Source organism: Rhinoderma darwinii, chromosome 1 (genome assembly GCF_050947455.1).
Source record: "Rhinoderma darwinii isolate aRhiDar2 chromosome 1, aRhiDar2.hap1, whole genome shotgun sequence".
Lineage (NCBI taxonomy): Eukaryota > Metazoa > Chordata > Amphibia > Anura > Rhinodermatidae > Rhinoderma > Rhinoderma darwinii.
Window position 1 is genome coordinate 164,672,683 of NC_134687.1, and position 26,164 is coordinate 164,698,846.

Below are 26,164 nucleotides of genomic sequence, written 5' to 3' on the forward strand. Positions count from 1 at the left end.
TGCACTGGAGGCAGGATCGCTGGTACAGCATTTTTTACATATGAGACAAATTTATGCAAAAGTGTGCAACTTTTTTTTGTCACTCACCAAATTTGAAAAGTGGATGTGGTCTCCAAGAACACGTAGTTTTAGTTCAAATTTATTAAGTGAAAATGGCACCAATTTCTGAAGCAAATCTACACCTGCTCATAGCAAATGTAGCTTTTGTTTTCTGCCTGCTTGAGAAGTCAAAATGCACCACATTATTTAAATAGAGTTGCACCCTTTAATAAATTTGGTGCATATCTCTCCAAGTACCTCTCCTACTTTGAATGGAGTAAAAAAGCACCATTATTAGTAAATGTGGCCCATTGAGTGACCAGCCTATTTTAGACCTTAATGACCAAGCCATTTTTTACGTTTTTTCCATCGTCTCATTCAAAGATCTATAACTTTTTTTTATTTTTGCGTCGACATAGCTGTTATAAGGTCTTGTTTTTTGCGGGACAAGTTGTAATTTTCAATAGCACCATTTTGGGGTACATAGAATTTATTGATTAACTTTTATAAACTTTTTTTTGAGGGGGAATAGAAAAAAACCTGCAATTTCGCCACAATTTTTTGCATCCTAAATTTTTTCGCCGATGCAATTGTATGAGGGTTTTTTTTTTTGTGGCTTGTAATTTTTATGGAGTAGATGGGACTTTTTGATCACTTTTTATCACATATTTTTTTTTTTAAGGCTGGATTCAAAGAAAACAGCAATTTTTGCATGTTTTTTTTTTTTATTGAGTGCCGCATCTGAAGGGTTAAACGGGTGAGATTGATATTAATATCGATCTCATCCGTTTGAGCAGGGATGCCCCCAGCCCTCACCTACCTCTGGCAGTTGAGAGCAGGTAGATTTCACGGCTCCCTGCTCTGTTTATTCCTATGCAGTGCCGTAAAAAGGCGTATGCATCGAAATAAAGCCCATTAGTGGCTGCCGTAAAAACACTATGGGGCGGTCACTAACGGGTAATTGTAATGGTATAAACAATAAAACATGTTTTCTTCATTTCAATTTTTTTGTCCAATTCCGCTAGTCTCTAAATGTGTGTTTGCTTTTCAAATGACCTTCCCAGTTGCAATGAGCGATCACAGTGATGCTGACTGCTTCCTCTGCGTGTTTCTGAGCCATGGAGAAGATAATCATGTTTATGCGCACGATGCTAAAATTGAAATTCAAAGACTGACCTCTTTATTCAAAGGAGACAAATGCAAGAGTTTAGTGGGGAAACCTAAGATTTTCATAATCCAGGTAAACGTTTGATTGTTATTGTAAGTTTATTTTTCGCCATGATTTTCAGGCTCGGCTACCCTCAAGCACTCTAGCTCTTGTGAAACTAAAATTCCCAGCATGCACTGACCGCTTTTGGCTGGTATGATTAAGCATTTTTCTGTTAGGGTATGTTCACATGGGCTATTTTCAGACGTTTTTCGGGCCGTTTAAAATCGGAAGCAGAACGCCTGCAAACATCTGCCCATTGATTTCAATGGGAAATACGGCGTTCTGTTCCGACAGGGCGTTATTTTACGCCTCATTTTTAAATAACGGTACGTAAAAAGACGCCCCGTAAAAAGATGCATTTCAATTCTTGAGCTGTTTTTCATTGACTCAATAGAAAAACAGCTCCAAAAATGGCCGCAAAAACCGATTGGTGATTAAAAAAAGGCTGAAAATCAGCTGTTTTCCCTTGAAAACAGCTCCGTATTTTCAGTCATATTTTGTTAAGTGTGTGAACATACCCTTGGGGCATGCTGTGAGTTGTAGTTTCACAACAGCTGGAGTGCTGAAAGTTGCTGACCCCTGAATGACACAAACATGAGTTAATGTACCCTTAAGGGGGAGTTCACACAGAGTTTGAGCCAAAGAACGGCCGAAAATGCCTCCCATTGATTTCAGTGGGAGGCGGAGGCGTCTTTTTTCCGCGAGCGGAAAAACCGGCTCGTGGGAAAAAGAAGGGACTTTCCCTATCTTCGGGCGTTTAGGCTATGTTCATACTGAGTTTTTTGACGCGGGAACCGCGCCACAAAACTCGTCAAAATAACGGCCCGAAAATGCCTCCTATTGATTTAATTGATTTACCGCTCGCGGGAGAAAGAAGGGACATGCCCTATCTTCGAGCGTTTACGCCTCTGACCTCCCATTGACATCAATGGGAGGCAGAGAAAGCGTATTTCGCGGCATTTTATGCCCGCGGCGCTCAATGGCCGTGGGGGCGAAAAACGCTGCGAAAAACAGCGTGCAGGCAGAGGAAAATCTGCCTCAAAATTCCAAACTGACTTTTGAGGCAGATTTTCCTCCTGCAGAAAACTCAGTGTGAACCCAGCCTTACTGTCTAAAAATATTAGAAGTCACCAAGGTGCTCAATGACCATATTTTATTTTTTTAGAGGTTATGGTACTATGAGGTGACTAGTATTCTTAATAATTTATAGCAGGGTTACAGTATTCCTTGTATCACACATCACCTGCAGCAGAACCTATTTTTTAAAGGGGTATTTTATGCGAATGACTGAATAAAATGAATCAGTCATCTTTTTGAGAACAAGGTTCTACAATAGGTGCAGTATGAATTAGGGTATGTTCACACGGCCTATTTTCGGCAGTTTTTCGGGTCGTAAACGCCCGAAAAATGGGAAGCAGAACGCCTCCAAACATCTGCCCATTGATTTCAATGGGAAAACGGCGTTCTGTTCCGATGAAGCTTTTTACGCATAAAAAAACGGCCGCGAAAAAGTGCAGGACACTTCTTGGGACGTGTTTGGAGCAGTTTTCCATTGACTCTATTGAAAAAAGCTTCAAAAACGGCAGTGAACAACGCAGCGAAAATCGTGAGTGGCACGAAAAACATCTGAAAATCAGAAGCTGTTTTCTCTTGAAAACAGCTCCGTATTTTGAGATGTTTTTGACTCTGCGTGTGAACATACCCTAAGGCCGGATTCACACTAGCGTGTGCATTTTGCGCGCGCAAAAAACACGGCGTTTTGCGCGCACAAAAGGCACTTAACAGCTCCGTGTGTCAGCCCCGTATGATGCGCGGCTGCGTGATTTACGCGCAGCCGCCATCATTATGACACTCCGTTTGGATGTTTGTAAACCGAAAAGCACGTGGTACTTTTCTGTATACATTCATAGTTTTACAGCTGTTGCGCGAATCACGCGCGTCCCACGGAAGTACTTCCGTGTGGTGATTTTCACGCACCCATTGACTTCAATGGGTGCGTGATGCACTAAATACGCACAAAGAATGGACATGTCGTGAGTTTTTCGCAGCGGGCTCACGCTGCATAAAAATCACGCAACTGCCTGCACGGCCCTATAGACTAATATAGGTCGTGTGACGCGCGTGAAAATCACGCGCGTTGCACGGACGTATATCCCGTTCGTCTGAATAAGCCCGAAGTGTTTTCCTCTATAAATGCTGCAGCCAGAGTGCCCCGCATTCAGTGCCAACCAGTGCCCCCGAACAACGCCAGTCATAGTCTCCAGAAAACCACGGCAAACAAAAATCGCCCTCATAGGGTATCAGGCAGAAGCCTAAAAAGTGGTAACCACAGTTTCTCTTAAACAGTGCCAACTACAGTGCCAACTGCAATGTGACTCCAAGGTACAGCCACGCTGTATACCTACCTCGTCCCAGTTTCCTCAGTGCTGTTCCCCCTCCTTCATTTAGATGTCAGCAGACACCCAAACAAAAAACAATTACTGACCTCTCAGAAATGAGATTGTCACATGCGACTTTAATTGAACGCTAAGCTGGAAAAGTCTCTTGCAATTTGCAATCTACCACCAAAAATTCAGCAGATGGCGTTTGAAACACGTCATGTGTACGGTAGTAGTGTGACCATATTGACAATCATTAATTGCAATGTGATAATCCGATCTTCTGCTGCTCATGTCACACGACCAAGTTGCATACTAGTTTCGCTACAAAAAGTATGTGCGATTAGTTTTTGTCTTGCTGTTGCATTGAAGTCGCGCAACTATTTTAGAGTGCCAAATGGTTGCGAATCACTTACATTGAAGTCTATGCTGGCAAAGTTGCTTGCGATTTGCAACCAAAAATCAACCAGATGTAGATTTTACACTACTGTCGCGTGTAGTAACGCAACCCCATTTACAAGCATTACTTGCGATGTCGCAATGCGACCTTACGATCTTCGTGTTGTGTGATCAGTTGCTGTGTAGCCCTAGCCTGAATGCTATGCATAAGACAACATAGCATATAAATGATAATTGGTAGAAAATTCCTACTCTGGGTAATAGCAAGAATTTTGTTTTGCTAGATTGGGAAAATATTTTAAGTCTAGCAAAATACTTGAAATTCTGTTTCTGTCCTCCTTAGCGGGCGGATATTTGTGGTTCCTATTGAGGTGAAAAGTAGAAGTGTGTGTATATATAGCGAGTGTGTGTGTGTGTGTGTACAACATTGTTGTGATGTTAGTCCACACATCTACATCTTACTACCATTAGAGGTATATGCACACACATCATTACTAATAAAAGTAATAAAGGGGTTGCACCGCTAGTTAATTGTTGCTAGTTGCTACTCTTTCACAGATTTTTCGGCCCTTCGTTCTCCACGTTGGCAGATGTCCCAGAGGTCGGACTCCCCCTCCCCTGATCATGATGTTATGGCATATCCTATCAATATGGAACAACATTAAATGATGGGCATCCCCATTAAATATATATTGGGACGGTTAACCATCTGAAAGATATTCTAGTCTTGATTTGACTCCTTATTACCACATGTACTGCACCAAATGTAAAAATAACAGAAATGGACGTGTCACTTGATAAGGGTTTTTTATGCTCTCATTGTACTACAGGCGTGCCGCGGTGCTCAGCATGATGAACCAGTAATACCGACTGATGCTACTGATAGCGCTGTGAATATTCCTGAAACAAACACCACCGCAGTAGATGCAGCTTCTGTATATACTCTGCCTGCTGGGGCTGATTTCATCATGTGCTATTCTGTGGCAGAAGGTACCCATATTTTTTATTGTAAAGTGCCAAGCTTGTCCTTAAAACCTACCACAAGCTACGCAGGAACAATTGAAATCTGAAATTCTCCAAATATCAAGTGAAATTCAGCCGCATGTCATGTCACATAACATTTCATTTCACCTAACGTTGAGTGTTTTACCCTTCCTGGCAGCAGTATCTAAAAATTATTTTTCACACACTTTTGACTTGCTCATAAAAAAATATATATTCTTGTCTTGGGAAAAAGTGTAAACCGAGATACTTATGTGAGTTTTACATGGACAATATTTTATAAAAATAGAGTATCAGGGGGGGTGGAGTTTTTAAATTCTAACTAGGCTTTGATGTACAAGTATATGTGTAGTATATACATACAGGAAAAGATAAAGTGACGCTCTACTTTTGTGGATTGTTATGATTGGTTGCTAGAAACTGATGCACAGAGCTCCAGTGCAATTGTGCTTCAGCCTCCACATAGTGTGGTGAAATATCTACAGTGATGTACACTCCCAGTATCACTAACTATTTTGCACAAGTGCAGAACATGGAAAGAGGTTAACCAATAATCTCTCCTCATTGATGTTTGCAGTGGTGTAAAAAGTAACCATAAGGCCCTATAACAAAAGTTAGAATAGGGCCCGCCTCACCTCAAAAATAGACCAGTGATGTATAAAACTTTACTCATTGGATGAAATTAAAATCCGCAGAACAGCATACAAATGACAGGTTGATGGGTCAGCCATTTATCTGTTATCTGGTTTTTCAAGTCGATATTACAAGCAGAATTGGACAAGTGCACAGAAGGTTGTTGGTACCATCAGGAGTGTAATTACAATTCATAGGGCCCATACCAAATTGAGAGGTACCCCCATTACCTAGTGATAGAAAACTGAAACCGCATTGTAAGTAGCGATAATTGAAGGTATGAATAACAGGGCCATATTTTAGAGAACCTACATAATAGTGCTAGCGAGCAGAAAGCCACCAACTTGTTGTTCCCCCACAAAAAATAACAATGTTCTTACACCCGAGTGGGCCCCATCAAACTCTGGGCCCCATAGCAGCTGCTACAGCTATAGTTACCTCCAAGGGTACCATCAGTAGTGAGTGGGATATTTTGGTGAGTAGTATGCTTGTGTATTTTTTTAGTTACGCTCAAGTGAAACTAACTTTAACCCCTTCCATCTTTAGCCACTGACAGAGCCTCATTTTTCAAATCTGACATGTTTCACTTTATATTGTAATAACTTCGGAATGCTTTAACCTATCCAAGTGCTATTTTTTTTTTTAATTTTCTAAAGGACTAAAGGAGAAAAAGTACCACAAAATTTGTAGAGCAATTTCTCCCGAGTAAAACAGTACCCCACATGTGGTCATAAACGGTTGTTTGGACACACGGCAGGGCTTGGAAGGGAAAGAGCGCCATTTGGCTTTTGGAGCTAAAATTTAGCAGGAATGGTTTGCGGAGGCCAGGTCGCATTTGCAGAGCCCCTGAGGGGACAAAACAATGAAAAAGGCATAAAAGTGACCCCATTTTCGAAACTACACCCCTTGAAGAATTCATCTATGGGTGTAGTGATCATCTTTACCCCACCTGTGTTTCATAGAATTTATTAGAATTGGGCAGTGAAAATAAAAACAATCCTTTTTTCTTAAATAATTTTTCATTTTCTCAACAAATAAAGGAAAAAAAGAACCCCAACATTTATAAAGCAACTTCTCCTGAGTACGGCAATACCCCATATGTTGTCATAAACTGCTGTTTGGGAACATGGCAAGGAAGAGACGGAGCGGCATTTGGCTTTTGGAGCACAGATTTTGCTGGATTGGTTTCTTGACACCTTGTCGCATTTGCAAAGCCCCTAAGATACCAGTACAGTGGAAACTACCCAAAAGTGACTCCATTTGTGATACTACAACCCTTGAGCAATTAATCTAGGGATGTAGTGAGCATTTTGACCCCACAGCTGTTTTATAGATTTTATTTGAATTGGGTAGTAAAAATAAAAATTAAATTTTTTCCCCAATAAGACGTAGCTTTAGCGCAAAAGTTTTTTCATTTTCTCAAAAAATAAAGCAGAAAAAGAACCCCAACATTTGTTATGCAATTTCTCCCGAGTACGGCAATACCCCATACGTGGTTATAAACTCATTTTTGAGCACACGGCAGGGCTCAGAAGAGAAGGAGCGCAATTTAGCTTTCGGAGTACAGATTTTGCTGGATTGGTTTCTGGTCGTTATGTCGCATTTGCAAAACCCCTGTGGGTCCAAAACAGTGGAAACCCCCCAAAAGTGACCCCATTTTGGAAACTACACCTCTCAAGGTATTCACCTAGGGATGTAATGAGCATGTTAACCCTGCAGGTGTTTTGCATAAATTAGTGTGCACTCGATATTGCAGCGTAAAAATTTGATTTTTCAATAGATATGCCAATATGTGGTGCCCAGCTTGTGCCACCATAACAAGACAGCTCTCGAATTATTATGCTGTGTTTCCCGATTTTAGAATCACCCTACATGGAGCACTAATCTTTTGCCTGGACATTTGACAGGGCTCAAGATTGAGAGAGTACCATGCAAAATTGAGGCCTAATTTGGGGATTTACACAGAATTGTTTCACAATTGCAGAGGCTCAGATGGGAAATAATAAAAGAAACCCCCCAGAAGTGACCCCATTTTAGAAACTACACCCCTTAAGGCATTTATTAATGGGTGTAGTGAGCATTTTCAACCCACAGGTCTTTTCCATAAATAAATGCGCTGCGGATGGTGCAAAGTAAAAATATATTTTTTCCCCAGATATGCCAATTCAGTGGCAAGTATGTCGTGCCCAGCTTATGCCACTGGAGACACACTCCAAAAATTGTTAAAAGGGTTCTATGTGGAAGTAAACTGCTGTTTGGGCACACTGTAGGGCTCAAATGGGTGAGAGGTCCATTTGGCTTTTGAAGCGTAGATTTTTCTTGGTAGTAGTTTTGTTTGAGTATTGCTGGTGTTTCTGTTTATAAGGTGGGGGCATGTGTAAGCTCGGCAGGGTACATCAGGGGCATAGTCAGGGGGTATAATAATGGGGTAAACAATAAAATAATCCATAGATGTGTATTATGCTGTGAAGCAATCATTTCTGCACAGGCCGGTGTCGCACTGATAAACAGTGTCTTTATTTATCCCCCTTTTGGTCCACACTCGGCACCTTTGCAGTTTGAGGAATTTTGTTAGAAAGTGTTGGACTGGTATAATACGGGCGCCCTCGCTTCTAGCAGATATGTTTGGGCCCCCCCTTCCTGGTTCCCTAATTTTAGGGCCTCGATAAATCGCCTCTTGAAACAGACGAAATGTTCCCCTCTGATCTGCACAACTGCATATTTTTTATTTCCTGACTTATGGAAGCCTTAACTAATTTTATTTTTTTATAGACTTAGTGGTATGAGGGCTGTTTTTTTTTGCGGGACGAGCTATAGTTATTATTGGTACCATTTTGGGGTACATGCGACTTTTTGATCACTTTTTATCCTATTTTTTGAGAGTCAAGGTGACCAAAAAACACCAATTCTGCCGTCGTTTTTTAGGGGTTTTTTTTATACAGCGTTCACCACGCGTTATAAATTACATGTTAACTTTATTCTGCGGGTCAATAAGATTCCGGCGATACCTAATTTATAGCACTTTTTTTTTGTTTTACAACTTTTTTCAAATATAAAATTACTTTTGTAAAAATTTATTTTTTCTGTCGCCATGTTGTGAGAACCATAACTTTTTTTAATTTTTCCGTTGACTGAGCTGTATGAGGGCTTGTTTTTTGTGAGACGAGCTATAGTTTTTATAGGCACCATTTTTGGATACATGCGACTTTTTGATCACTTTTTTTATTTTTTTTTATTTCAATTTTGTAGGGCAAAGTGACCAAACACCAGAAATTCTGGCATGATTTTTTACGGTATTTTTTTTTTACGCCGTTCACCACGTGAAATAACATCATGTTTTTATAGTTTTAGGTCGTTACGGTCGCGGCGATACCAAATATTTATGGATTATTTTATTTTTTTCAATAATAAAGGACTTAATAAGGGAAAAAGCTTCATTGTGTTTTATTTGATTACTTAAAACTTTTATATTTTTTACAACTTTTTTTTCACTTTTTTTTTTTTACCCTTTACTTTAGTCCCACTAGGGGACTTGAAGGTCCATCTGTCAGATTTTTTTTTCGAATACCTACGTAGTGCAATGTATTAGATCTGTCAGTCATTCACTGACAGCAAGCCGATTAGGCTTCGCCTCCGAGCGGGGCCTAATTGGCTTCCGTAATGGCAAACAGGAGGCCATTGTTAGGTCTCCTGGTGTCGTAATAGCAGTCGGCAGTCGTGCGATTGCAGGGCACAGCTGCCGATCTGCTAACTACCACAAAGATGCAGCGATCGCATCTGATCGCTGCATCTGAGGGGTTAATGGCAGGGATCGGAGCTAGCGCCGGTTCCTGCCGTTACAGGTGGATGTCAGCTGTAACATACAGCTGACATCCACCGCTGATGACGCCGACACCATCTTGCCGGCGGCTACGGAAGCTTTTCAGGCCCTGCCTCCGGGCGGGGGCTGGAAGTTGTCCATGCTAGGCACACCGGGAGGTCACTATTAAGCCTCCGGTTGCCATTGCAGCCACCGACACCCCGGCGATTTCATTGCTGGGGTGTTGATGAGCTGCAAACTCCTTAAATGTAGCGATCGCATTTGACGGCTGCATTTAAGGGGTCAAAGGCGGGGATTGAAGCTAACTTTGGTTCCCGCCGTTACAGCAGGATGTCAGCTGTCAGCAGGGGCGTAGCTAAAGGCTCATGAGCCCCGATGCAAAAATTCTTACTGGCCCCCCCCCCCCCCCCCCGCAAACTTCTCATGGCCGACGGTCCGCAGCTTTCAGCTGCATCGCTGGGTCTCCTAAGTGACCCAACAATGCAGCACTAGCAGCCGGGGCGTCACTAAGGCTGGGTTCACACACCCTATTTACGGACGTAATTCGGGCGTTTTAGCATTGAATTATGTCCGAAAATGCGGCTCAAAAGCGTTGGCAAACATCTGCCCATTCATTTGAATGGGTCTTACGATGTTCTGTGCCGACGGTCATTTTTTTTTACGCGCCGCTGTCAAAAGGCGGCGCGTAAAAAAGACGCCCGCGTCAAAGAAGTGCCTGTCACTTCTTCAGACGTAAATGGAGCCGTTTTCCATGGACTCCATAGAAAAACAGCTCCAATTACGTCCGTAATGGACGCAGCTAAAAGCGCCTGCACATGCCTTTACGGCTGAAATTACGGTGCTGTTTTTTCCTGAAAACCGCACCGTAATTTCAGCCGTAACAGACGCTGCCGTGTGAACATACCCTCAGGGCTTAAAATGTCAGGGAAATAGCCCCAATACATATGTGTCCGCCCAAAAAAAAGTGTGTATATGAGACAGCATAGCATATCTATAGCACTACGACCCTATAAACTATGGATAGGATTAGATACAGTGGCTCAGCAGACAGTATCACACATGATTGGATTAGATACACAGCTCAGCAGACAGTATCACACATGATAGGATTAGATACAGTGCTCAGCTCGCTGACATTGCGTCTCCAGCGCTGGACCCAGGATAGGTAAGAATAATAATTTTGCTTCTTTATGTGTTACTGATTATTTTTGTGTTTGTGTTTTTTTTACAGGTTCGGTTGTTGGACTTCGGATTCGAGGACTTCAATGACGGTGTTTTTTTTATTCTCAATAAAATGGTTAATGAGGGTTGTGTTGTTTTTTTTTTTATTTCAATAAAATATTTTTTCTATGTGCTTGTATCTTTTTAAACTTTATTATCACCGCCTTAGTAATGGCCGCTGGCTGATTGACAACCTCCATTACTAAGGTGAGGCTTAATGTTAGCCGGTGCAGAGGCTACACTAACCCCCATTATTATCCCTGTACCCACCGCCACCAGGAGTACTGGGAAGAGCCGGGTACGAACCAGTACCCGACCATCTGTAGTGACGGGCAGGCATCGGGGTGGCCGCAGGCTGGTAGTATTAGGCTGGGGAATGCCAAAAACAGTGCCCCTTCCCACCCTTGTAATGCTGCCTGCTGCTGCTGTGTTGTATCTGGCTGGTTATGAAAATTGGGGGGGACCCCACATCGTTCTTTCCAATTATTTTTTATTTAATTTTTTTTAAAGTGACGTGTTGTTCCCCCCATTTTTCATAACCAGCCAGATACAATAAAGCAGCAGCAGCCTAGCATCACCAGGGTAGGAAGGGCCACTGTTTTTGGCCTTTCCCCTCCTGATAATACCAGCCTGCGGCCACCCCAGTGTCCGACCATCACTACAGATGGTCAGGTACTGGATCGTACCCGACTCTTCCCAGCACCCCTGGTGGCGTTGGGTACCGGGGTAATAAAGGGGGTTAGTGTTAGCCTCTGCATCGGCTAACACTAAGCCCCGCCTTAGCAATGGACGCTGTCAATCAGCCGGCGGCCATTACTAAGTCGGTAGTAATATAGTTTAAAAAAAAACAGACATAGAAAAAATATTTTATTGAAATAAAAAAAAAACCCACACAGCCCTCATTAAAGAGGCTCTGTCACCAGATTTTGCAACCCCTATCTGCTATTGCAGCAGATCGGCGCTGCAATGTAGATTACAGTAAAGTTTTTATTTTTAAAAAACGAGCATTTTTGGCCAAGTTATGACCATTTTCGTATTTATGCAAATGAGGCTTGCAAAAGTACAACTGGGCGTGTTGAAAAGTAAAAGTACAACTGGGCGTGTATTATGTGCGTACATCGGGGCGTGTTTACTACTATTACTAGCTGGGCGTTGTGTATAGAAGTGTCATCCACTTCTCTTCACAACGCCCAGCTTCTGGCAGTGCAGCACTGTGACGTCACTCACAGGTCCTGCATCGTGTCGGCACCAGAGGCTACAGATGATTCTGCAGCAGCATCGGCGTTTGCAGGTAAGTCGATGTAGCTACTTACCTGCAAATGCTGATGCTGCTGCAGAATCAAGTGTAGCCTCTGGTGCCGACACGATGCAGGACCTGTGAGTGACGTCAGAGTGCTGCACTGCCAGAAGCTGGGCGTTGTGAAGAGAAGTGGATGACACTTCTATACACAACGCCCAGCTAGTAATAGTAGTAAACACGCCCCGATGTACGCACATAATACACGCCCAGTTGTACTTTTACTTTTCAACACGCCCAGTTGTACTTTTGCAAGCCTCATTTGCATAAATACGAAAATGGTCATAACTTGGCCAAAAATGCTCGTTTTTTAAAAATAAAAACGTTACTGTAATCTACATTGCAGCGCCGATCTGCTGCAATAGCAGATAGGGGTTGCAAAATCTGGTGACAGAGCCTCTTTAACCATTTTATAAAAAAAAAAGCTGTCATCGAAGTAGTCCTGGAATCCAACGTAGTCCAATGACCGAACTTGTAAGAAAACACACAAAAAATGATTAGTAACACATGTGTTAGGCTTAGATACAGGGCCCATGTGTGATACTGTCTGTGGGACCCTGTATTTAAGCCTACCACAACGTAGGCTTAGATACAGGGTCCAGCAGACAGTAATCTTATACAGTATAAGATTACTGTGTGCTGGGGCCCTGTATCTAAACCTACAGTGTGGTAGGCTTAGATACAGGGTCCCACAGACAGTATCACACATGGGCCATGTATCTAAGCCTACCATGTGATTGGCTTAGATACAGGGCCCAGCAGACCGGATCACGCATGGGCCATGTATCTAAGCCTACCATGTGATTGGCTTAGATACAGGGCCCAGCAGACAGCATCACACAATCTGTGATCCTGTCTCATGGGCCCCCTAAGCCTGCTACATCGTAGGCTTAGGGTATCAACATATGTCTCAACAGGAAAGTGGTTATCAGGGTTAGACCACCAGCAAGTGCGGATTCAGGCCTCCCTACTGTGGAAATAGAAACTCCAAACAAACTATGGAAAAACACTGAGAACAAAGGAGTCATAAACTATTAGGATAAATTTGCCAATGGCATAGAAAAATAAACTTTATTAGGACAGTACAAATTACATACAATTTAAAATTAGACTACAAAATCCAAGACCTGTACACCTCCCAAGTGGCAAAAGTGAACACATAGGAAACACCTCTTATAAATGCAGCTCCGGGAAGGAGGAGGTCGTTATACCAGATAAGCTAGGGCTCAAGCAAACAATATCAATTCAAGGTGATTGAATATCAATAAAGGCAAAACAACGCCAGAATATGGAATGTAAATAAAATAGTGTCATATATTCATCCAGACTCATAGTAGCATTAAAAGTAAATGGTTATATGCTGGAAGAAAAAAAGAAAAAAAAAAAAAAAAAAAAGGCAACGAATTGTTTGCATAAGCCCACATCAAGCAAGACATATCTTCCCAGCAAGTAGAGCCGCTAGAGGAAAGGCAGGTAGAAAAGGTATAAGGTAAAACCTATAGTACTACTAACCCATATAGTTCCTGTGGTTCAGTGACTTCCCGAGTACTAATCATTATGCAAACAATTCGTTGCCTTTTTTTTTTTTTTTTTTTTTTTTTTCTTCCAGCATATAACCATTTACTTTTAATGCTACTATGAGTCTGGATGAATATATGACACTATTTTATTTACATTCCATATTCTGGCGTTGTTTTGCCTTTATTGATATTCAATCACCTTGAATTGATATTGTTTGCTTGAGCCCTAGCTTATCTGGTATAACGACCTCCTCCTTCCCGGAGCTGCATTTATAAGAGGTGTTTCCTATGTGTTCACTTTTGCCACTTGGGAGGTGTACAGGTCTTGGATTTTGTAGTCTAATTTTAAATTGTATGTAATTTGTACTGTCCTAATAAAGTTTATTTTTCTATGCCATTGGCAAATTTATCCTAATAGTTTATGACTCCTTTGTTCTCAGTGTTTTTCCATCGTAGGCTTAGGGGTTGTACAGTCCCTAAACATAGATGGCCTATCCTCAGGATAGGCCATCAATAGCTGATGTGTCTCTCGGGACCCGCAAATCAGCTGTTTTGAAGGGGCCGCAGCACTCGTACGAGAGCTGCTTCCCCTTCATTTCACTACTCGCCCACACTGTGAATCACCGACACGGATTCACAGTGTGACCGGAATGAAGTGACAGGAATGAAGGGGAGCAGCTCTCGTACGAGTGCTGCGGCCCCTTCAAAACAGCTGATTGGCGGGTCCCGGGAGTCGGACCCCGCCAGTCAGGGCTAACCTTACCTTCCTCTTCGGCCGCGGCGGGAGTTCTGTCGTCTCGATGCTGTGCGCGGCGCATAGCGCTGTGACGTCATGCGCTGCGCACAGCGCTTGACGTCAGGACCTCCGCTGCGATCCGGAACCAGGAAGGTAAGTAAAGTGTAACAACGGGGGTAGGGAAACTAACAAGTGAGCCCTAATCTACCCGCCACTCTGTCCCTGCCTACTTGCAACGACCCGCCCTAGGCAACGGGGCACAACTGGGCGGCGGTCCCTACGCTCAGTAAGTGCACGAGACAAACCTACAAGGGAATACAAAGCACAGGGAAAGGGGCAGTTGCCCACGGCAACACCGTGAGCAACCAGAGTGGTGAACGAGCCAAGTAAAACCAGGAGAGCACGAGGTACCAAACGCAGAGCAGGAGAGCAGTCAGCAAGCCAGGGTCAGTATGGAGCAGGATCAAATAGTTAGGAGCTGTAGCTGGGCCAGGAAACCACACGAGAAGAATCGCAAGCAAAGGAGGAACAGGAAAGGCAGGCACAAACAGACAGAGGGCGGGAGCTAGCTCCGTCTGGCCAGGCTGCGATAGGCTCTCCCACTCCTAAGCCTGCCATCCTGAGTGGTGGAAGATGGAGTCAGTCTCAGAGACGTAGATTCAGGTGCAGACTGATTACCTATGGGAGTTAACCCCCGAAGCTGTGCCTGGCAGATCCTTTACATAAAGTTTGTTACTATAGTAACAGGGGCCCGCGGCCCGAGTTACTATAGTAACTTTTTATTGATGTGGTGCGGGGGGCCGTGGGCTCCCCTGGCTTCGGGGCCCGGTCGCAATTGCGACCGCTGCGACCCCTATAGCTACGCCAGTGGCTGTCAGATATAGGTGACATCCGGGGATGATGGCACTGACTCAGCTTCTGAGCCGGTGCCAAGCATTTGGCGTAAGTATACAACATTTTGCGGGAAGCACTGGCTTTCCATGTCGTATACTTGCGACAAATGTCGGGAAGGGGTTAAGGCAGGGTTCCCACGTAGCGTAAACGCTGCAGTATTTACTATAGCAGCAAAGTGGATGAGATTTAGAAAATCTCATGGCCACACTGTGGAAAAAAAACGCATCGTAAACGTTAATAAATTGACCTGCGGTGCGGAATTTCATTCCGAAGCATGTCCATTTATGCTACGTTGTTGTTGCGGGTTTTCCCCATTGAATTCAATAGGGATGCAAAACACGCAACAGAAAGCCAAGTGTTGTGAATTTTGCGGCGTATTCACAGCGATTCTGCCGGAAAAATAAAAAAAATCATACTTACCCCGAACGCCCTCCTTTTTCCTTCAGTCCTGCCTCCTGGGATGACGTTGTATCCCAAGTGACCGCTGCAGCCAATCACCGGCTGCAGCGGTGGTCACATATGATGATACGTCCTCACAGGAGACCGGTCTGGATGACGTCAGAGGCCGGCCTCCTGGGATGACGTTACATCCCATGTGACTGCTGCTGCAGCGGTCACATGGGCTGCAGCGTCATCCAGGGAGGCAGGACCACACTGCAATTGGGGGACGCATCGTCATAACGGATAGCAGCAGTAAAAAACGTTCATACATACGTAGGGTATGTATGAACGGTTTTTACTGCTGCTATCCGCACCGGAAATTCCGTCCATGTGGTGCGGTTTTCAGACGGACTGTACTGCGGGATCCAGGTCGAACACGCTGCGTGGTTTTTACGCAGAGTATCCGTTCCGTGGGAACCCTGCCTAAACATGTTGCCAAAAGCAGCATTACTGTCTGCTGTTCAAAATTCTACTTACAGAAAAATCTAACCTGTCTTACTATAGTGAAAGCTTTTGATACACATTTGATAAATATCGGCCACTCCTGTCTACAATCTAATGTGCATGGGGGAGCCCGACTGTTCCCCAAACCTGTTTCGATTTCAGCGTGCCTGATCCTGGCAGAGGTGTCTGACCGTCACTTATTACCCTCTCCATATTGGAAAAAACATTCATGCTGAACTGATTTATGGGTGCACGTTTATGAGGGAGTCGGAGGATATAGATATCCTATGTACATGTCAAGAATTTGTTACTGTCCATGACACCGCACCGCACCTAAAGTTCAGAAATGTTTAAAGATGGTGAATAGATATTTAATTATGATTTCTGGTTTAAAACACATTAGTATTTTAGTATCATTTTTAGTATGTATACAGTATATGTCAAATATTTATATATAACTCCCTTTTATTTTCAAAGGCTACTATTCTCATCGGGAAACTATAAATGGGTCTTGGTACATCCAGGATCTGTGTGAGGCACTTAATAAGTATGGAAGAGAGCTGGAATTTACAGAACTGCTGACCCTGGTAAACAGGAAAGTGTCTCTGCGCTCTGTTGAAAATTGCCTTGATCGAAACGCAATTGGGAAAAAACAAGTCCCCTGCTTTGCTTCCATGTTGACCAAGAAGCTTTACTTAAGACTGAAGTAAAACTAGTGAAACTTGGTTGTTTTCACCATACAGAACTATAATTGTCATACACCAACTCTTTTTAGATTAAAAGCCATTAAAGAGACCAGAAAACATTTCACTTAGGAGGTTTCCAAATGTTTACTAGTTGTGCTACAATCAACTTCATTGTAGCCTACAGATAAGGGATTATTTTAATTTTTTTACAAATTCTCAGGCAAATGTCGGGTGCTTTTATGTCAATAAATGTAGGCTCTGGATGCATGTTTTTATAATTCTGGTATACCTTTTTATTTTTATTTTTATTTTTTTTACTGCGTTACTGCTTTTTTTTTTCACTAATGCCAAGCATTTTTCTATCATCACACCATATGTGGATCTGTAACAATAAACTGTATTTTTCACAATACATGTCTTATTTTGTTTTTTGACTATAAAGGTACATGTGCTAATAATTTATTGTGCTATAATGCATTTGTAAAAAAGAAATAAAGCCTATCATCACTTGATACACAATGGGGGAGAATAATCAAACTAGTTCTAGGGAAAAGTGGAGGAGTTGAACTTGGCAGCTAATAACATTGTTCTTTTAATATGGCCTCTAAAAAATGAAAGCTAGATCCTAATTGGTTACTATGAGACACTTCTACTACCCCCACTACCCCCACTTGCACTAGTTTTAATTTCTCCTCCAATGTGTCACCTAAGCTTCCCTCTTGGCACACAACACATCTTACCCTTGGGGCTGTGGTGGCCCCAATACATCAGAAAGCCATTGCTTGGACGCTGCATGACAAAATGAAAATTCTGCAGCGTCCTATAGCCAGAACCTATGTGATAAGTTCTTCATCGCAAATATAATGGTAAAAAGCGAAGATGTTAGAGGTTTTATACCTATGGACTTCTGCATCTGTAATTATTGTGCTCCTAACAATATTGCTAATGCCGTAACGACGAGCGACTGATATATCTGTCACAAGTGGGTTCTAGTTCCCGCATTGTGACGGACTTATCTGTCGCTCTTATCTCATGGGTACTGCCACTGTACCCACGAGATTAGCAGCAGGAGCATGGCTGTTATACAACCAGGCTCCGGCAGGAATTGGAGAGAACTCCTATTCCGGCAGTTTAACCCCTTAGATGCTGCAGACCATTGACAGCAGCATCTAAGCTGTTGACAGGGAGGCAGCTCCCTCTGTCACCCCATCGGCACAACCGCGATGCGATCGCAGGGCACCGATGGGTATCCATAGCGGCCAGGGGTCTAATAAGCCCCCAGGTCTGCCATCAGTAACTGCCTTCAGTGGCATGGCCTAATAGATTGCCTGTCAGTTTTACACTGACAGTCATTTTGCTTTTTTTTTGCTATACCAAAGCATTATTGCCTTTTTTTTTTTTTTTTTTTTTCATTCCCCCTCCCCCGAATAAAAGTTAATCAATAAGTCCCATGTACCCCAAAATGGTACACATGAAAACTACACTTTGTCCTGAAAAAAAACAAGCCCATATATGGTCACATCAACAGAAAAAGAAAAAAGTTATGGCTCTTGAATTGCTGTGATGCAAAAACAAATATATTTTTTTATTTAATAAAAAAAGTTTGGTGTGCAAATGTAAAACATACATATTTTAGTACCAAAAAAGTCCTGGTAATTAAGGGGTTAATAGCTTAATGGGGTTGTAACCGAGTCGACCATTATCACCTATTCACGTATAGCTGATAATTGTCTGATCGCTGGGACCCCAACCAATCACAAGTACGGGGGTTCCGAACTCCCGATCGTCGTCACTACCACCACTTAAGTTCAAAGCATGTGGGACTGACCAAAATAGCCGAGTGCGGCACTCGGCTGTTTACGTCCGTCATATAGACATTGAATGGAGTGGCAGGCACATGCACATAGTGAGACATATTTTTATTTTATTTTTTCGAATTGTTTTTAGATTATGATTTTAGTAGATTTTTTTTATTTTATTTTCTGTACATCATTATGGTGGCAGCCATCTTACTTGAACTCTGAACAGCATTTAGAGATCTATGCTTTACAGCAGCCATGTGGACCGTAGGAACCTGTAGACTGGAGATTACTCAATGACTTCTATGGGAGTTTTCTAGGCATGTTCTGTGACCTGTGCAGAGGTCATTGTGCAGGAAGGGATAGGAGGGGAGCTGTGTCCACCAATTTTTGTGAATGGCGGATCCGGCGGGACAGTCCCGGTTTCTCACCGCTGTCCCGGGCGGTCTGCAAAATGTCCCGCTGGGCGCTGCATCAAAACAGCTGATTGCTGCTGACTGCAGCAGCGATCAGAAGAAGGCAGGAGTCTTGCGGCGGTGTTCTCACTGGGATCGATGCCGGCCTGTGAGTGGACCAGTCCAGTAACCTGACCTGTCATCTGACCTCACCGGTCAGGTGACTGGACTTGTCCACTCCCAGGCCGGCATTGACACCAGTGAGAATGCCGCTGCAAGACTCCTGCCTTCTTCTGACGGTGAGTGACGTCAAAGCAGAGCGGAGAGTGGCAGCAGTAGGCTACCTCTACCGCTCTGGCGGCAATGTGACACCTACAGGGGGGCTGTGTGTGGAGCTATGTACGGGGGGGGCTGTATCTGGCGCTATGTACAGGGGGGCTGTGTGTGGAGCTATGTACAGGGGGCTGTGTGTGACGCTATGTACAGGGGGGCTGTGTGGCGCTATGTACAGGGGAACTGTGGCGCTATGTACAGGGGAACTGTGTGTAGCGCTATGTACGGGGGGGGCTGTGTGGCGCTATGTACAGGAGGGGCTGTGTGTGGCGCTATGTACAGGAGGGGCTGTGTGTGGCGATATGTACAGGGGGGGCTGTGTGTGGCGCTATGTACAGGGGGGGCTGTGTGTGGCGCTATGTACAGGGGGGCTGTGTGTGGCGCTATGTACAGGGGGGCTGTATCTGGAGCTATCTACAGGGGGGCTCTGGTGGATGATTTTTCCGTTGACCGGTAGCAGTTACACTATTGGAAAAAAAAATCCCCATCATGTAACTCTGCTACCTGTCAATTGAAAAGTCATCCACCACAGGGTCTCCCTTTGACTTTCATTGTTCTCAGCCTTTTGGTTTGTCCTGCAGCTGCTGCCGCCGTGATGAGCAAATGTATACCCAAGTTAGGAAAAGTAACACAAAGACGATATAATCTGATCCATAATATCTGTGATAGCCAGACAGTCCAGAGATCCGCAGTGAGAATGTGCGCGTGTTATTTGCAGAAGGATCTGGCCATGATTTGATGTGTTTATGCAGGATATTGGGCGTGGTTAGGGGCGTGGCTTAAAATGTCCCTCTTTTCCGAATTCAAAAGTTGGGAGGTATGTGTTACCTATATATAGGTGCTAACTTTCATTGTTCTCCTGCCTGTGATAATGATGACTGCTGAGAAGTGATGACTACGGAACAGGAAGTGTTAGTCTATTATGAAAGGAAAGGTGTCACGAAAAAAATTTTTTTTATATCAATTTGCATTTTGTGTTTTATTATAAAATCTTTTATTTATTTGTGTGTTTGTTTTTTACTTTTTTCTAACTTTTACTTCACTATGGGGGCTACCATTTTGTTTTTCATCTCTGTATGTGTCGATTAACGACACATACAGAGATGGAATACGGCAGCTACAGTGCATAGGAGTCAATGAACAGGAGCCGTTCCATTGACTTTGCTCTATGGCTCTGTCCTGCGCAGACGCAGGTCAGAGTCACACAGAGCAGAGCAGCTGTTTGCAGGGAGAGAGCAGGCGCCATCTTGAAGACCAGCTGCACTGCAGGTAAGATGTGTGTCTCTGCATGTCCCACTCTCTACCTCACAGACCACCGCTCTCGTGACCCCCGACGGGCCCCCCCCTCCCTTGTGTGAAGACACACGATGAAACTTTACTGGGAAAGCCCTGAACGGTAAATCTCTCTAGTTGTGCTGAGACTGTTTGGGGATGTGACTAATGAACCTCTCAGTCTCAGCACAATTAGAGAGATTTATCGTTCAGGGGTCTGGGAAAGCTGGGTGACCACCATTACCCCTCCTACTGGAGTGTGAGAGGTTCATTAGTCACATCCCCAAACACACTCCACTAGGAGGAGTAATGGTGGTCACCCAGCTTTCCCAGACCCCTGAACGATAAATCTCTCTAGTCGTGCTGAGATTGAGAGGTTCATTAGTCACATCCCCAAACAGTCTCAGCACAACTAGAGAAATTTACCGTTCAGGGGTCTGGGAAAGCTGGGTGACCACCATTACCCCTCCCACTGGAGAGTGAGAGGTTCATTAGTCACATCCCTAAACACTCCAGTATGAGGGGTAATGGTGGTCACCCAGCTTTCCCAGACGCAGATATAACCAGGAAAGAGCTGGATGGACGGGCTGAGGGTGCACAGGGTTTTTGGTGACCCCCTCTGTCATGTGATCGGACCTAGGTTACCGGTTCATCAGACGGGGTTCATGTGACTATAACTCTGTCCATAACAAGAGACAGTTCACTCAGGACAAGCCCTGCCCTCATGCCGTAGTTGTGGTTCTGTCTGCGGTGATGGCGGTGGGTGGCTCTGACACCCGCCTCCCCCGTCGGGTCATCTAAGGACAGAAGGGGTGTCCGGATTGGAGACAGCGCCGCACCTGTCCTCAGGTTTTGTCTGGTATTGCAGTTCACTTCCATTGAAGTGAATAGGACAGAGCTGTAATACCACACACGACCTGAGGACAGGTGCGGCGCCATGTTTTCCTGGACGACCCCTTTAAAACTTCTCCCGTGTGTGGCAGAGCGGAGTGTGCACGGGCGCCGCTGATACTTCATAGCCGCTTATCAGCTGTTTTGAAGAATCAGCGGCGAGAACCCCCACACACACACACACACACGCGCAAATCCACCAAACACGCAAAATCAAGTGTAATCAAGCGTTTTTTATGTGGTTTTTTTGCACGTAAAATGTGCAAAAAAAAAAAACATGTCAAATACACGGCGTGTGAACCGGTCAACTGAAAAGTCATTCACTTCACTTTCATCATTCTAAGGCTGGGTTCACACGACCTATTTTCAGGCGTAAACGAGGCGTTTTACGCCTCGATTTACGCCTGAAAAGACGGCTCCAATACGTCGGCAAACATCTGCCCATTCATTTGAATGGGTTTGCCGACGTACTGTGCCGACAACCTGTAATTTTACGCGTCGCTGTCATAAGACGGCGCGTAAAAATAACAGCCTCGGCAAAGAAGTGCAGGATACTTCTTGGGACGTAATTTGAGCCGTTTTTCATTGAATTCAATGAAGAACAGCTCCAAATTACGGCCGTAATTGACGCCTCGCAAAACGCGAGTACGAGCAATTACGTCTGAAATGACGGAGCTGTTTTCTCCTAAAAACAGCTCAGTCATTTCAGACGTAAATGCAGTTAGCGTGTGCACATACCCTAAGGGTATGTTCACACACAATGTTTTCAGCTGAAAAATCGGAAGCAGAACGCCTACAAGCATCTGCCCATTGGTTTCAATGGGAAATACGGCGTTCTGTTCCGACAGGGCGTTTTTTACGTGGTAGTTTTCCAAAAACGGCACGTAAAAAGACGCCCGACCAAAATGAAGTGCACATCACTTCTTGGAACGTTTTTGGAGCCGTTTTTCATTGACTTTATAGAAAAACAGCTCCAAAAACGGCCGTTAAAAAACGCGAGTTTGATTAAAAAATGGTTGAAAATCAGGAGCTGTTTTCCCTTTGTTTAGTAAGCGTGTGAACATACACTTAGCCTTTTGGTGTGTCCTAGAACTTCTTCCAGCTGCAGAATCACACCCAATATGGCTGCCGGACACTGCTTAGCAATTTGAAGACACCTTTACCTGGCTTGTGAGAGGGGGGGTGAGGTTCCCTCCCACATTTACAGCAGCTGTGAGTCAGGTTGCTTTGCCTTATTCACCTTGCTGTAATTCTGGGAAGTGCTCCCCCTGGTGGCCAACATTGGAAAACATGTCAAATTATTATTTAATTTTTAATACTTTCCACCATACGGAAAAAAAAAAAAAAATACACCCAAAAACTTAAAAAATATAATAGAAATAAGTAACAACACTTAAAAAAAAGTTTAATTTGCGACACATTCCCTTGAAGCTTAGTGGCCAGAATAAAACCTGCAATGAAAAAAAGTCACCAAAAATTCTTTAAAAAGGTTTAACAGAAAAATTAGATTTAAACAGTAGGCAATTTTCTGACTACACGTTCCCTTTAATGGATTTATGATTGTGTAGATGTATAGTCGTAAAATTCAGCATTGCTACAATGCCTTGCAGATGTCCCAGATCAAGAAGGACAATCCTAGATTTTGGGCACTGTTACGAGTGCTCCCTCCCCTGCTGTTTCACAAAACGTAATTATGTCTCATTGACAGCAGTGGGCAGGTTGACGGGGTTTTTCATAATTTATTTTTTTTAACAAAGTACGGCACTTTTTGGGCACTGTTTGGGCATATTATGGTACAACGTGGGAACGATCTTTTGCTCTTTGGTCAAAGTATGGTACTCTGTGGGTACTGTTATGCATGATTTGTTTAAATGTGGATACTGTAAGCCGTGTTGGACTAGAGTACCTTGGGCCCACCAAAGGAAATAATTCTTGGGGCACCCACTTTAGCTATATAGAAATAATGTGACCACTCTTAAATGTGTAGTAAAACATGTGTAGTTAAACAAAGATCAATATTTTACCATACAGTGACAGATACCAGTTCTACACAGGCTCTCTGCAGACCATACAGTACAGTTCTATCCACTGCCCCACACAGTAATAGTGCCCCCAAAACCGTAACAGAGCCCCTTTTAGGCCCTGCACATTAATAGTGCTCCTCTTTGTGCCTCACACAGTAAAAGTGCCCCTTTGTACTCCCTACACATGAATACACAGCCTTCCTATGTGCTCGCACACAGCAGCATTGTCCCCCTTTTTGCTCCAATACCGTAGGGTCCCCCTTGTGCCCCCCTGTAGTAGTTAGGTCCTCATTTGTGTTCCCATATAGTTAGGTCCCCTTTGTGCCTCTATATACTAGTTAGTGCCCCCATATAGTAGCTAGTCACCTTTTGCCCCTATATAGCAGTTAGGTCCCCATCATATAGTAGTTGGGTCCCTCTTTGGGCCCCCATATAGTAGTTAGGCCACATTTGTGCCCCTCTATAGAAGTTAGGTCATTTTTGTGCCCCATATAGTAATTGGGTCCCCTTTATGCACTCGTATAGTAGTAAAATCCCCTTTGGGCACAATATAGTAAGGTCCCCCTTTGGCCCCCATATAGTAGTTAGGCCACCTTTGTGCCCCTATATAGGAGTTAGGTCACTTTTGTGCTGCCCATTTAGTAGTTAGGCCCCCTTTGTGCCGCCCATATAGTAGTCAGACGCTCCTTTGTGCCACCTATATATTAGTTAGGTCACCTTTGTGCACCATATAGTAGTAAACTCCCCTTTGGGCCCCATCTAGTAGTAGTTAGGTCCCCCTTTGTGCCGCCCATATAGTACTTAGGCCCGCTTTGTGCCCCCATATAGTAGTTAGGTCACCTTGGGACCCCATATAATAGTAGTAGAAAAATCCCCTTGGGACCCAATATAGTAGGTAGGTTCCTTTTGTGCACCCATTTAGTAGTAGTAAAATCAGCTTTGGGCCCCATATAGTAGTTAGGCCACCTTTGTGCCTAGTATAGTAGTTAAGTCACATTTGTGCCCCTATATAGTAGTTGGGTCTCCTTTGTGCACCCATATAGTAGTAGTAAAATCCCCTTTGGGCCACAAATACTAGTAGTTAAGTCCCCTTTGTGCTCTCATATAGTAGTTAGGTCCCCAAATAGTAGTTCGGTCCCCCTTTGGGCCTCATAATAGTTAGGACATCTTTGTGCCCCTATATAGTAGTTCGGACGCCCTTTGGTCCCTATATCGTAGTTAGGACCCCCATATAGTAGTTGGATTCCCTTTGACCCCTATATAGTACTTAGGTCCCCCTTTGGGCCCCTACATAATAGTTAGGCCACCTTTGTGCATCTATATGTTAGTTATGCCCCCTTTTTGCCCCTATAGAGTAATTAGGCTCCCTTTGTGCTGCCCATATAGTAGTTAGGCCCCTTTGTGCGCCCATGTAGTAGTTAAGCCTCCTTTGTGCCACTATATAGTAGTTAGGCCGTCTTTGTGCCCCCCATATAGTAGTTAGGTTCCTATTTGCGCCAATTAAAAAATAAAACAAAAAAACTCACCTAACCCAATTCCTATGACAAGCAGATGGGTACTCTGCCGGCTGTCTGTAGCCCAGCGAGTGACATCATCACGTCACCTGAAACGGGACTGTTATGGCTGCGGTCACGAACCACTGCCACTCACCCTCGGCGAACGGCCTCGACCGCAGCTTACTGGCCGTCTGCCGGTGTCCCCCTCCCTGGAGACCCGGCTGGCATGGCCTTCCCTTCTTGTACTGTGCGATGAGGTGCGCATCTTAAAGGGCCAGAGTGCGCACTCCATAAAAGTTCCCTATCCTATCCCCAGTGCACCCTGGACTATAAAAAGGGCTCCGCCCTCCCACTCCTTGCCTGAGCGTTGTTTGTACTTTTCCCATGTTCGTATTGCAAATGGTCCCTTAGTGTTTTCTGGCTCCCAGTGTTCCCATTCCCTGCATCCTGTCCCCTGTATCCCGTGCTGTCTTTCATTCCATAGCCTGCCTTGTATCTGAGTTGTGTTGTGCCGCCTGCTGGATACACCAGGTCTGGTGTCATCTGCCATCTCTGGTGCCATCCGCCACGTCTGGCACAACCTACCACACCTAGCCCCATCTGTGTCGGAGGCCTGCCAATGTATGGACTATCTCAGGTACCCTTCCCTTGATCTACGCACCCCTTCCACAGGACTGTGCTTAGACTGTGAGTTGGACAGCTGCCTCTTCACTACGACGGAACGGCCTAGTGGGTCCACATACCCTAGATCATGACCGTACGCTCAGGCCATGGAACCCGCCAGCCGATCTAAGGCTGCTGTTCAGGTCATACAGACGGATATGCGTGACCTACGTGCGCGCTAGGATCAAATCCTCGTGGCTGTAAACTCGATTCAGTCCGGCGATGATGAACTCCCTGCTCCTCCAAATGCTGATGCTGTTCCACTGCCCGTTACTCCTCCTGTCTGTTCCGGATCCGCAGTTGCGCTGCCTCTTCCTCCTCGCTATGACGGTGACCCTAGAGCCTGTAGAGGGTTCACCAATCAATGTACTATTCACTTTAGACTGCAAGCTCATCTCTTCCTCTCTGATGAGGCCAAGGTAGAATTCATTATCTCCCTCCTCGCTGGCAAGGCCCTCGCATGGGTGAACCCCATTCTGGAATGACAGGGGCCAGAATTCTCGGACCTAGCCTTGTTCTCGCAGACATTTCGTGCCATGTTCGAGGAGTCGGGTCGAACGTCCTCTGCAGC

The 26,164-nt window shown here is 44.3% G+C and overlaps 1 protein-coding gene across 2 annotated transcripts in view; it reads left to right on the top strand.

Moving 5' to 3' along the window:
- CASP6 (caspase 6) overlaps positions 1–17,048 on the top strand; it is a 49,259-nt gene extending 32,211 nt beyond the window's left edge. The window contains exons 7-9 of one of the 2 annotated variants that reach the window (XM_075849735.1): positions 1,104–1,279; positions 4,857–5,016; positions 16,512–17,048. In XM_075849735.1, coding sequence (XP_075705850.1) covers positions 1,104–1,279; positions 4,857–5,016; positions 16,512–16,744 — 569 coding nt within the window. In that variant the 3' untranslated portion in view covers positions 16,745–17,048. The remainder of the gene's footprint in view (positions 1–1,103; positions 1,280–4,856; positions 5,017–16,511) is intronic. The other variant, XM_075849736.1, reaches the window with a different exon arrangement.
- Positions 17,049–26,164: the final 9,116 nt, after the last annotated feature.